This window comes from Pseudorasbora parva, chromosome 6 (assembly GCF_024679245.1).
Source record: "Pseudorasbora parva isolate DD20220531a chromosome 6, ASM2467924v1, whole genome shotgun sequence".
Lineage (NCBI taxonomy): Eukaryota > Metazoa > Chordata > Actinopteri > Cypriniformes > Gobionidae > Pseudorasbora > Pseudorasbora parva.
In genome coordinates, this window is record NC_090177.1 from 35,623,553 (window position 1) to 35,637,871 (window position 14,319).

At 42.3% G+C, this 14,319-nt stretch overlaps 1 protein-coding gene across 1 annotated transcript in view; it reads left to right on the forward strand.

Moving 5' to 3' along the window:
- Nucleotides 1–260: 260 nt before the first annotated feature.
- The window catches only part of slc34a2b (solute carrier family 34 member 2b), a 36,892-nt gene continuing 22,833 nt past the window's right edge, over nucleotides 261–14,319 (forward strand). Inside the window, exons 1-4 of the mRNA XM_067447469.1 lie at nucleotides 261–396; nucleotides 9,249–9,455; nucleotides 9,539–9,667; nucleotides 11,185–11,328. Of these exons, the coding sequence (XP_067303570.1) occupies nucleotides 261–396; nucleotides 9,249–9,455; nucleotides 9,539–9,667; nucleotides 11,185–11,328 (616 nt within the window). The remainder of the gene's footprint in view (nucleotides 397–9,248; nucleotides 9,456–9,538; nucleotides 9,668–11,184; nucleotides 11,329–14,319) is intronic.

The window sequence follows — 14,319 nt, forward strand, 5'->3', positions numbered from 1 at the left end:
TGGCAAGATCGTGGAAGAGACCGGCTTCATATCGTGTCTTCAGCCCGCAGACTTCGGTCTACAGCAACATTTGCGGGCTGAGACAGTATGGTTATGGGGCGATGCCAAAGGTTGAAGAGACGCTTGCGAGCCATCTCTCGCCTTCCTCGGCATCGTCCCTGAAGGCCCCGACTTTACCCACCAGACCTCTAAAAACAACGTCGGCGATGGTGGGTAAAGCGTACTCGGCGGCGGGTCAAGCGGCTGCATGCCTGCACACGATGGCTATCGTGCAGGCATACCAGGCTGACCTGCTAAGGGATTTGGACGGTAGTGATGCTGTGGGGGGTGATATTATCGCTGAATTAAGATCATCAGCCGATCTAGCTCTCCGGGCCACCAAGGAGACGGCCAGATGTGTGGGCCGCTCCATGGCAGCATTGGTGGCTACGGAGAGGCATCTATGGTTAAACCCCACAGACATCAAGGAGAGGGAGAAAGCCTTTCTGCTCGATGCGCCGCTTTCTCCTGGAGGCCTCTTCGGTGACGCAGTTCACACTGTCACCGAGAGGTTCCAGGAGTCGAAAAAGCAAGCTGCGGCGCTCAAGCAGTTCCTCCCTCTCCGGGTCCAGGTCCCTGGGGCTGCTGCTGATACCACCAAGCAGCCCAAGCCGAGTACGAGCTCCTCCTACAGGGCTCAGCAGAAACAGAGCGTCGCTGCCCGAGCTCCCCCTCAGCGTGGGGACGAGGGGCGGCGCTCTCAGACGAGGCCTTCGAGGGGCAGGGCTGATCTGCGGACAGTCCTGATCGCCAAGAAGGCCTCGTCGAAGCGTTCCTGACGCCAGAAGCGTCAGGACGCTGAGGGTGGTTCCCCCCGTAGGGAAACGGTGCTTACCCCTGCCTACGGTACCCGTTTCCCTACGGCACCCTCGGGGGGCCGCGCTGCCAACCCTGCCGCAATGCCGGGGCGCAGTCGGTCTCCGCGGGCCACCCGAGGGTGGTCCGCACCCCCTTCGGGGGGTCCCCGAGCAGTCAAGTCAGTTGTTCCCTGCCGGTCCGCCGCTTCAGGGCACTGTGCTTGTTGCTCAAAGTACACCAGAGGCCAGCCTCGAGAGGCTGGTTCCCTTAGTAGATTTTCTAGACGAGTGGAAACGTCTACCAAATATATCTCGTTGGGTCCTGCAGATAATAGAAAAGGGGTACGCCATTCAATTCAGAAGTCGGCCACCTCTTTTCTGCGGTGTCCTGCCTACAGAGGTGGGCCCGGAGCAGGCTCTGGTAATGGCACAGGAAGTAGAGACACTCCTGCAAAAAGGGGCTATAGAGAGGGTTCCCCCTCCCAGCAGGGAGTCTGGCTTTTACAGCCGTTACTTCATCGTGCCGAAGAAGGATGGGGGCTTACGCCCGATATTAGATCTGCGGCTATTGAATCGCTCGGTGGCCAAGCTAAAATTCAAGATGCTTACACTCAGACAGATTGTAGCGCAGGTCAAATCGGAGGATTGGTTTGTCACCATAGACCTCAAAGATGCGTATTTTCATGTCTCCATCCTTCCACATCACAGGAAGTTCCTGAGGTTTGCCTTCGGGGGAGAGGCATACCAATATCGTGTACTTCCCTTCGGTCTAGCACTGTCACCCCGCACGTTCACCAAGTGTGTGGATGCAGCTCTGGCGCCGCTGCGTCTACAGGGCATCCGCATACTGAACTATATCGACGACTGGCTGATTCTAGCGAATACAGAGCAGATGGCGGTTCAGCATCGAGATGCTGTTCTCGCCCATATGTCGAAGCTGGGGTTGAGGCTGAACGCCAAGAAGAGTGTGCTTTCTCCGGCTCAGAGAACCACTTTTCTGGGTGTGAACTGGGACTCGGTAATTATGCGGGCGCAATTATCGCCAACACGCATAGCATCGATCCTGGCAGCCGCCAAAGAACAGAAGCTAGGCCGAGCCGTCACTGTGAAACAGTTCCAGAAACTGTTAGGTCTCATGGCAGCAGCGTCCAACGTGATACCTTTTGGCCTACTGTACATGAGGCCACTGCAGTGGTGGCTCAAGACAAAAGGGTTCTCCCCGAGGGGAAATCCGCTCCGCACGATCAAAGTCACGCGGCGATGCCTACGTGCTCTGGTCATGTGGAAAAACCCGGGGTTTTTATCTCAGGGTCCCGTGTTGGGGGCTCATGTTCGTCGCGTAACGCTAACGACAGACGCCTCTCTCACGGGCTGGGGGGCGACCATGAGTGGTCGCTCGTCCCAGGGTCTATGGCAGGAGCATCAGCGGCACTGGCACATAAATCGGCTAGAGATGCTCGCAGTGTTTCTTGCATTGAAACAGTTCCTGCCCGACCTCAGGGGCCACCATGTACTAGTCAGAACAGACAACACGTCCGTGGTGGCCTACATAAACCACCAGGGGGGTCTGAAGTCTCGTCCGTTGGACAAATTGGCACATCGGATCCTCCTGTGGGCCCAAGGGAAATTGCTGTCAGTCAGGGCAGTATATATCCCGGGGGCCCTGAATCAGGAAGCAGACAGCCTGTCGAGACAGGGGCCGAGGCCCGGGGAATGGAGACTCCACCCAGAGGTGGTAGAGCTCCTTTGGAAGGTTTATGGGAAGGCAGACCTGTTCGCTTCGGCGGAGAATTCTCACTGCCCGCAGTGGTTTTCTCTGACCCATCCGGCCCCGCTGGGGCTGGATGCCATGGTACAGGAGTGGCCGAGGCTGCCTCTGTACGCCTTCCCCCCGATTGTCCTGCTTCCAGGAGTTCTGGAGAGGGTACGCCGGGACGGGGCCCAGGTACTTCTAGTGGCTCCGAACTGGCCGACCCGAGTATGGTTTTCGGACCTGATATCTCTCCTGGAAGGCTCTCCGATGGAGATTCCGACCAGGAGGGATCTACTCTCTCAGGCGGGCGGGAGATTCCTGCACCCACGCCCAGAGATGTGGAAACTGTGGGCCTGGCCTCTGAGGGGGCTAGGCTCATAGAGGAGGGTCTCTCGGCCGAGGTCGTAGAGACCATCCTACACTCCAGAGCTCCGTCCACAAGGAAGCTGTACGCTTTGAAATGGAGACTTTTCTCAGCATGGTGCAGAGAACGCCAGTGGGATCCAGTTAACTGCCCGGTTGGTACAGTGCTGGAGTTCCTGCAGGAGAGGTTCTCTGCAGGGTTGACCCCCTCCACACTTAAGGTGTACGTGGCGGCCTTGGGTGCTGTCCACGTCCCTTGCAGTGGAGTGTCTTTGGGAAGACACCCTCTAATTACACGCTTCCTTCGTGGCACATTAAGGTTGAGGCCAGTTATGCACTCGAGGGTCCCGGCATGGGACTTGGCCATTGTTCTGAGGGGCTTGTCCGGACCTCCGTTCGAACCTCTGGAGGAGGTTTCGGATAAGTTCCTCACCCTAAAAACCATCTTCCTTTTGGCCATATCATCTCTTAAAAGGATAGGAGATATTCAGTCTCTGTCGGTAGAGCCCTCATGTCTAGAGTTTGCGCCAGGGATGGTGAAAGCATTTCTGCATCCCAGGCCGGGTTATGTCCCCAAGGTTCCTACGAGCCCGCGGGGCCCCATCACTCTACAAGCCTTCTGTCCTCCTCCATTTATGACGTCAGACCAGGAAAGATTAAATCTGCTGTGTCCTGTGAGGGCACTGGATACTTATGTCCACAGAGCTGCCCTGTGGAGAAAAACTGAACAATTGTTTGTTTGCTTTGGACCCCCTAAGAAAGGGGCCCCAGTATCCAAGCAGAGGATGAGCAAGTGGGTGGTCGAGGCCATCTCACTTGCTTATGAAGCTACCGGGCAGCCATCTCCACTGGCTGTCCGGGCGCACTCAACCAGGGGTATGGCTGCTTCTAAAGCACTTTTGTCGGGGGCTTCCCTCCATGATATCTGTAACGCGGCCGGTTGGTCGTCTCCTTCTACCTTCGTCAGGTTCTACGAACTAGACCTGGCATCTACAGTAGGGGCACAGGTACTCTCGTAACCGTGTGCGCTTCGGCTTCACACATACGAGACACTTGGTCCTATGGCGATGTGGGTATAAGCGTTCTCACAGCGTTTCGACGCAGCTCGAGTTCCCCGAAAGGGAACGTCTCAGGTTACGTATGTAACCCTAGTTCCCTGAGGGAACGAGACGCTGCGTCGCGTTGCCATACTCCCGGCGTGTCCGTGATCACTTACTTCAGGCTTTATCAGAAGTTAGTTCCTGTTTGTTTTCACGGACGTTTTATAGCTTCCGGTCGATGACGTCATCACGCCGACGATCGATCTTTTTTCCGATGGAATGGTTCTACAGGCGCTTCACGACGCATTTAAACAGAGGCGTTCTCACAGCGTTTCGACGCAGCGTCTCGTTCCCTCAGGGAACTAGGGTTACATACGTAACCTGAGACGTTTTCAACACAGATAATAATCATAAATGTTTCGTGATTATGAAATCCTCATATGAGAGTGATTAGTGAAGGATCATGTGGCACTGAAGACTGGAGTAATGATGATAAATTCAGCTTTGATCACAGGAATAAATTACTATATATTCACATAGGAAAAAAAGCTGTTTTAATTTGTAATAATATTTCAAAATATTACTGTTTAACTATTTTTGATTACATAAATGCAGCCTTGGTGAGCAGAAGATACTAAACATTAAAAGCTGCTTTATTATTCAGGCTACTTTATTTTCAATAAATAGCCTACATTGAGGTGACTTGAAAAACACACATAAAGCATATATTTTCGCAATCGTCTGATTGTCGTCGTCATGTTTCATCATCATAACGATTGTTTTCCTTCAGCTGCAGCTCCAGCGTGACTGGATATTACCACTACGAATACACTTTTGGACTTTCTGTGAGAGAGCGCCCTCCTCATATTTAGATTCGAATAAAATTACATGTCATGCATAGATAATTTTTTGTCTCTGTATTTAAATCTCGATGTAGGCTATTCACATTGGTTTCTATGTAAATACACTTGCCCGTGACCTCAATAAGCGCGCTATCAACCGAGATTAAAGAAAGCTGTTTTTAGCGTCCCTGTTACCTTGCCCGCCCCCGCACAGGGTAACGCTGGTTCGAATCCCACTCGGAGCGGGTCGACTAGGATCGGTGAGACCCAGTAAAAGTGCGGGGGACGAAAATAAATTTTATTAAAAGTGAGGGGGACACGTCCCCCGCGTCCCCCGCGTAATCTACGCCCATGGTGTGCATACACTTGCATACGCTCTCGGACTAAATATTAAATATCTTAAACTGTGTTCTGAAGATGAACGGAGGTCTTATGGGTCTAAAAATCTTTCTTAAAGGAAGTGTATGTAAGATTGTGGCCAAAACTGGTACTGCAATCACTATCCCCCCTCCCCCCCTCCCCCTGACTCGAGGTTGCCAGATTGGCTGCAGGATCAGCAGGAACGTTTGTAGATCTGCAGCTGTGGTAACTAGAGCAGATCTGGCAACCCGGACGCCCAAACACTACTGACTTTGTGATTGGTCAATAGGTGGAGGGCGGAGCTTCAGGCCAAACACAACATGACAACATCAACATCAGTTGAGCTACAAAAACAACTTTTAAAGGTGTCATGAACTGGCTGTTTTTATACTGTTGTCTGAGGTCAACTAATGACGTTTGTGTGGTTTTTACATTCAATAACATCATAACTAATAAGTAATAGGCTATTTTCTACACTGGTTTTGAGGCTCTCTCCTGAACGCTGGGTTTTGATGGGAGTGCCGCACTGGAGACTTGGAAGTAAACGCCCACGGCTAGGATTGGAGAAGATTTGCATATTTAATGAGCTTCAGCTCCCCTGTTAGTCCACATGAGGGATGGATTGATTTGAAAGCGGCAACCAGAATGATTCTCTCGACCACAGGGCTCATAAACGTCTTCATCAAACAAACACAACGATTTATTTCTCATCCACCCGCGATTGATTGGAATTGGATTGATTGGATTATTTTTGTATTACATGACCCGCACGATCGGTTGATATAAATGCGAACTGCACGCACGCACACACACACACACACACACACACACAAACGCACACACACACACACGTGCGCAACCAGATCAAGAAAGAATTTCTGCCGATGGGCGTACGTTTTGGTACACAGCCCAAACACACAGACTACTATTACTACATCTAAAAAAGACGTTTTACTCACATAAGTTTGTTGCACCATTCCTCTCAGATCCAATATAGAAGCACAACATTGTGTTTTAATCTCAGTGTGTCTGCAAATCCAGCACCTGAGACTTGCTTTCAAACGATTCCGCAGTGAAATGAAGCAAACACACGTACGGTCTTCCCTACGTGAGCTGGAACTTCATTCAAAATAAATGAAGTATCACACATTCCTGATAGTAGGATCCAAAGGAAGCTTATGCGACTGTTCTTCCACAATATCTTGCTATCTTCTTCCACATTGTTATTGCTGCTGGCTAGAATGATCTGAACAGCTTCATGAGTCGGAGGGCGGGGCTACTGAATTACACGTTGGGTAGAAGCAGTGTTTTGTCGCGTGATGACATCAGGATGAAGCACAGAATCGTTTTCTGAGTCTGATGTCTATAAAAGCTTTTCTTTGACTAATAAGGAAGTTTCCAGCTCTGAAACTTACAGGATATTCTTATATTATCATGAACTTTTATATATCAAAAGCACAAGGGAAAGATGATTTCTCAATTCATCACCCCTTTAAATGACAATATCCTGGCCAGACTACTGTTGTCAGTGATATACGTATTTGAAATGAACATGATTTCTTAATGTCTAGTGACAGGGCCATTTTATGATTTATTGAAATACATTTCTTACATACAGTTCCTTTAATATGAAAGAACCGCAAAATTGCACTTTTAGAGCAATTTTTTTCCCAGTTGATTTTTTGGGGCTGTAATAATATCAGAATCCAACCTGCTTTAAAGATAAATAAGAAGAACGATATTGTCCGCTGGTGTGGACACTAGTTAGTAGTGGACACGCCAAACCACCTATTTATTTTCGTTTGAAATGGTTTCGTTTAAAAGTAGACATTTCAAGCTTTAGACATATTTCTTATGTCTGTGAGACAAGTATACGCTGAGTTTCGGCTCATTTATGACACGTGCTCCAGTTCATGCACAATACATGATCGCACCAGCACCATGATTATATTGTCTGCTATATTAGCTTATTATTTATTAAATCCAGACAATTGGTTGATTAAACATTGATAAAAATGAAGAAAAAATCACTTTAAAGAAAGGCTTTCTACAAAGCAAAACTTAATGAAGTGGTCAGAATCATTCCTGACCCACTCCATGTCTTCCAACATATTGTGTATCTTATGTGTCTATTATTACTCTTGCTGTTCACTTTTCATAATCAACATAGATAAAAACAATAAAATAAAAATGTGAGCGGATCACACGTGGAGCGTTTAGGCCGTGAGCGACTCAATGAGCACGCTTTTTTGTTGCTATGATCGAGAATTGTATACAATGATGTAAATGTAAGGCTAGGTCAAAACTAATGAAAGTAATAACTTTATTTATTTCATTTATTTATTAAGATAAATAACAAGTAATTATAAGGACAAGTAATTATTTTCAAGTAACTTAGTTTTGAGCCCTGACTAAGGGCTTAGCCCTCCTGTTGATGAAATCCAAACTTCCACTGGAATAATATAAAATAAAATAGATATTTTAAAAGTTTTACTGGTGCAGGGAGAAAATACAGGATACAATTTAACAATTTTACAGTATTAGGAAACGTTATGTTTTAAAGTTGTTTTCAAGGTTATATGACAGATCGCTGATAATTGCCCTGTATTTGCCTGTATTCACTGTGAGTGAGCTGAGGTGTAGTACCACCCGCTCTGGACTTTAGAGCAGTGACACACACGCGCAGGCTCTCCTGCTGCAAGTGTATATAAGACACCTGTGCGCCTCCTCTACAGGTAGATCCTGGACTAACATCGGCCACACACTCACAGGACAGGTAGGAGCATCGGCCTAAAATAATTTTGCTTAGTGCTTTGCAAAGCATGCTTGGTATTAAGTGACAATTTTAACAGATAGATATGTCTATGCTTTCGTATGTCTCTAAGATTTGAGGCTTTAACTTTTTTCTGGGCCAGTGTAATGTTTCTGTCTTTAGTGGTCGGGGTGTATCTGAGCAAGCATGTGCTCACTGCAGATGAGTCTCAGGGAGTAAATAAACGGTTGCTTAATTGTGTGGGGGAAATTGCTGAATATTGACGCATGAATGGTCTACTGACAGAATGATCATTGCTCACTATTTCTATAAGTATAACAGAGTGAATCTGTGTGCATTTGCAAGATATTAACACATGGAAAATCCACCACAATCCCGGCAGGTGAGCCGACAAACATATAGACTAAATCACTGCTAATTTTTACTTTTGTTTTCATATTTTCATATTTCATATGTTTGAACAAACCGTTGAAAGAACGGAAAGAAAGAAAGAAAGAAAGAAAGAAAGAAAGAAAGAAAGAAAGAAAGAAAGAAAGAAAGAAAGAAAGAAATAAAGAAAGAAACTTTTACGTTTACTGTATAGTTGTTTATTATTTGAAATCACCACTTTCTAAATAGAAAATAACTTTTTTACTTTTAATTTTTTTGTTTATTGTTTTAATAACTGGTTTATGAAAAGTTTTTCTTTTATATTTACATAGTTACTTTAAGCTGTTTATTGTTTGTAATCACCACTTTATAAATAGATTATAACTTTTTAAATTAGAATTTTCTTAAAAAGTATTTTTTTAAACTTTTATATTTACATAGTTGTTTCAAGCTGATTATTGTTGTTATCACTGTTTTATAAAGAAATGCTTATGTTGTACTTTTGTTTACTTATGAGGTGGTTATTGAGGTGTTGAGGCTTAAGTTACTTGAGGTGTTTTATTTTATTTAAATCACTGCTTATAAATCATTTTATACACTGCTTATACATGTTTTAAACTGTTTTCATCGAAAGAAAGAGAGCAAGAAAGAAAGAAAGAAAGAAAGAAAGAAAGAAAGAAAGAAAGAAAGAAAGAAAGAAAGAAAAAGAGCAAGCAAGAAAGAAAGAAAGAAAGAAAGAAAGAAAGAAAGAAAGAAAGAAAGAAAGAAAGAAAGAAAGAAAGAAAGAAAGAAAGTGATGTGTTGTAATTTGTTTTTAACTGAAGGCAATGGCTCCGATAGCTGAGACTCATCTCGCCACGCCGCCGGAACTCGGTACGTGCCCCGTTACCTTATAAAGCCACGTCCACACAGTGGCGCACTTCCGTCCTCCCCTTTCACTGGTCCTTTCTCTTCAACCGCATGTCTTTACTCTCACAGCCGCAGGACACTCTGGCAAAAATGCGCCCGAACCCGAACCTCCGTCTTACACGGCAGAAGTATCCGAGCCGGAGGAGGAGGAGGAGGAGGAGGACCCGTGGGATCTGCCCGAGCTCCGGGACACCGGGGTGAAGTGGTCAGGTAAGGGCAGCACGGGTGAAGCGCACGGCACGAGCAGCAGGACTCGGCGGCGCCTCACACTCTTTGTCCGTGTTCTCCCGCAGATCACGACACGAAGGGGAAAGTTCTGCGCGTACTGAAGTCCATCGTGAAGTTCGTCCTTCTGGTCGCCCTGCTCTACGTGTTCGTCTGCTCTCTGGACATCCTGAGCTCCGCTTTCCAGCTGGTAGGAGGTAGCAAACTTTTTTTAACTTCTTTTGAACTTCCTAACCTTTTTCTTTTTAAAAATAAGCTAGAGAGTGTGAGAGAGGGGACTTGTGCTAAACTACAACTGTCGAATAGGGTTTTTGACAAAGTGGGAGAATTTTAGGAAATTTAACTTCTCCTTGCACTTTTAAATCAGGATCAAACGTGCCATAATGCCATAACCTAATATTATATCTGAATGGAAATTCTTAAAAAGCCACAAAAAAAATAAATAAATAAGAAGGATAAACCCTGGGAAGACACTCAAACGAGCTGACCAGACGCTTTTTCTGACCAGACCATTTTAGGCAATCCTGGGTAATGTCGTGGGACTGGGTGTTGAGGCCTGTGTGTGTATAAATAACAACGAATAAATAAATATTTGTCTGTTACTTAGATATATTCCCTGCTGGGGTAAAAAAAAAAAAAGTCACACACAAAAAAAAGAAAAAATTATATATATATATATATATATATATATATATATATATATATATATATATATATATATATATATATATATATATATATATATATATATATATATATATGTATGTATGTATAAACGCATATGTTGATATATTGATGTTATATATTTTATAATATACTATGTGTGTGTCTAGACCTTATACTAATATTATCATCACTCTGACTAATAGTATCATCATAGTTCCAGCTGACAGTGATTTATCTTGATGAGTTAAAGGGACAGTGATTTATCTTGATGAGTTAAAGGGACAGTTCACCCAAATTGTAATTATCCCATGATTTTACACACCCTCAAGTCACCCTAGGTGCATATGACATTATTCTTTCAGACGAACACAATCAGAGTTATATTAAAAATGTCCTGGCTAATACAAGCTTTATAATGGCAGTGAACGGGAGCCCAAAATTTGAATCCCAAAAAAGTGCATCCATCCATTATAAAAGTGCTCCACAGGGCTCCAGATTGTTAATAAAGCCCTTCTGAAGTAAATTTATGGGTTTGTGTAAGAAAAATATCCAAATTTAAAATGTTATGGCACCTAGGATGACTTAAATTATGGGATAACTTTAATTTTTGGTTGAACTAACCCTTTAAATATTTATTTATGCAATTTTATATTTGTTTGAAAGAATTAAGAGCAGTTTTATGTCTATCCTTGTATTATTCGCTGGTTGAGGTTGTTATTGGGTTTAGAAAGTTATTAGTAATGCATTACTATTTAAAGACCATAATAAGTAAAGTAATTGAATTACACTGGTGAAGATGTAATTACTTTTTTAGAGTAACTTACCCAACACTGGATTACTTTTTTTTTTTTTTTACTCTGTAGAAAATATTTTGGTAAAACAGGGAAAAGTGTTAGTGTGTGATCTTTTGTAGGTTGAAGGTAAACATTTACTTCAAACAAATGGCACTTTATCAAAGCGCACGTCGGTTTAACAGGGTTAATGTATAATATAGGCTTGTTATCTCTGAACAGAAATAGATGTGTGGTGGTTTTGTCGCTGTGTGCAGGGAAGGCAGCGGGCGATATCTTCCAGGACAATGCGGTCCTGTCTAACCCCGTGGCCGGGCTGGTGATTGGAGTTCTGGTCACTGTTCTGGTTCAAAGCTCAAGCACCTCGTCCTCCATTGTGGTCAGCATGGTGTCATCTGGATGTGAGTCTGTGTGTGTGTGTCTGACTCATATCTCCTCCCTCGTGATAAGCTCGTCTATGTAACAGCAGTAGCACAAATTGTTTACAACATAAAAAGAAATCGATATCCACACTGTAAAGTGTCCACCTTTGAAATTGACACCCGTTGTAGCACATTCATATAGATTCTGTCTAGGGCTCAACTCAATGAATATAGATTTAATACAAATACTATAGGTATTTATAAAAAAAAGAACAGTGAACATAAGTTTACAAGCGGGTAATTAAAAAGAAATTAAGAGCCACAAACCTGTTTATTCAACTTTTTATTTTAGGTACACTCGGGTACATTAAAACAGAACCCATCTCTATATTTCAAATGCATACAATTATGTTAAATAAAATACAATTTTGATGCAACTTTATTATGAAAATTTTTTGTCTGAGGAGTGTTTTTTTACAATTTAGTTTTTATGGATATTTTGATCTATTCTAAAACATAAAAAGGATATTAGATGATTTTCAGTACACAACAAGCTTTTCTTTCTTTGCCGCCCATTATGTGTGCAGTTTCTTTTAATACACAAGAAGCGCGTTCAAACCTGGACACAAGTAGTTGCCGTGGTAACGAACAACAATACCTTAATGTGCTGACTTATGTGGACTAACTTATTTGAGGAAATCAGTTTATAATTTAAGCTATTAGGTTTGAATTATTGGTCCTATTGAACTATTGACTCAAATATGGATTTGAATATGTCTATAATGGCAAACTTACGTGCTTACATGAACGCTCAAGTTTAATACAATGACCATAATGCAAGGCAAGCATTCGCGTGTATGTAATCTAGTTTTAGCGGTTGTGTGCTCGGCTGTGGAGGTGTTGCAACATCTGGATGATGTCTCAAATGGCAGATTTGTAGTATTACTACAACATTTCACCTCAGCATTACAAACATCGACAACACACCGGAAGCCGCCATTTACAGTTTTTCTCAATTGCTAAAACACTATTTCTGAAACCTTGCTCCATTTTCTGAAACCATTAAACACAAAACCTCCTCTTCAAGCACTATTCACAAAACCTCTGACTTCTCTTGCAAAATGAAACTTTCGCCTCAAAACAGTTTTACCTGTGTTCAAAATCAAACACTGCTCTCAAATCATAAACAAAGTGATCAAAATGATAAACACTATCAAGCAATCAGTAAACAATACAGCAAAAAATAGAAAACATATTGTTCAAAACAGTTCTCAGGCAGAAGTAAATTTTTAATCTTAAAACAAATTTCATATTTTTCTGTCATTGTCTTGTGATGAGTGAAAACATGTTTCATCATAGTAGCTCAAAATTGATCAGAAATTATTACTATTCTGCATTGCTTTGCAATTTTTTGTTCTTCCTCTTGCTTGTAGCCCTATTTTTACCAACTCATTCTCATGAAATGCATATACATCACAAATTGTATTTATTGTGCGATTTATACGGCACAATTATTTTTTATGTGCATATGATTTGCATTGTCACCCCATTGGGTAGGTTTAGTTGTTTGGAGTATGTGCACATAACACAATATAAAGGACATATCATATGCACACAAAAACTGCGTAACACATGCTCATAAAAACTCATTTTGGCATATAAATCACACGATAAATACAACTTGTGCTATAGATATGCATTTTCATTAGATTAGGCTGATTTTTACAGTACTGTACTCTGCATCTTACAAGCTCGTTCTTTGTTGATATGAAACTGCAACCAGTCAAAATCTATTGAGCAGTCAGTACTGTAAACAAATGGAAAGCAACATGTTCAGGGCAATACGATTTGTTAATTGTACAGTATACAGCCTACAATGCACTGTACTTATATTGGTTGTCTCATCATTTGAAACAGGTTAAATCAGTTTTGAGTGGTTGTGTTCATTAAATGACATTGTGTTCTCTATTTGTATTTGATTGTTGCCACTTGTGTTAACCCGTATGAATGGCATGTGCATTAGAGAGCAGTATGTGTCTTGACAATGAGAATGTGTTTAGAGATTTGCTGAAAAGTCTAAGTGAGATCTGCAAATTGTGTTTTATGATGTGAAATGGTTTAAGGTATTGACAACAGACTGCACAATTAGCTAAATGAGTTCAGGCAACTGAGAAATTTGTTCAGCCGATGGGTTTTAGTGTTTTAGCAATTGAGAAAAACTGTAATCACTGAATGAATGAATAAATGAATGACATGCGCAGCTCTCACTCCTTTGTAACATTACACAAGGCAAATAAGAGTGTGACATCTAGCGGAGAAGACTAGTAGTTAGATTTGCATTAATCTTGTGTTCAATGTTTGCGTAAAAAATATGGAAAAAAATCTATCTGTGGCCTTTGAGAATCGATTTTGAATCTACCACATAAAAATAAAAAAACGATGAATGGAAAATCTTTTTTTTTGCCCAGCCCTAATTATGTCGTATTAAGTCTTAATTGCTAGTTGTATCTAGGCATGTGCCGATATCAATTTTTCATGTTGCGATTAATTGCTGAAGCTTTTATCACGATATCAGTATCATCATACAGAAAATATTGTCATAGCATAACCGCTTTAAGAACTATTTTTGTAATAACAAAAATAACTAAATGTTTAAATACAATAATACAATGCACCAAAAATATATACAGCTCTAGAAAAAAAATGAGACCACTTAACATTGAGAAATCAATGAGAAATCAATGTTTAGTGGTCTCTTAATTTTTTCCAGAGCTGTAAAAGTACAATTTTCAAACAGATTAAAGTGCAAAAGAATTAGGCTATAAAGAACAACAGGTAACGAATTACAATAAGGTCTCTTTATTTAATGCATTAACTAAGATTGAGCAATAGCTACATTTGGTACAGAAAGTATAATGTTTTTAGTAATGTTAGTTAAGAAATACAACTGAACATTGTTAGTTTTATCTTAGGTCCATTAAAAAGTTCTTTTGAATTTGATTGTAATGTTATTAAACAGTAACTAAGAAA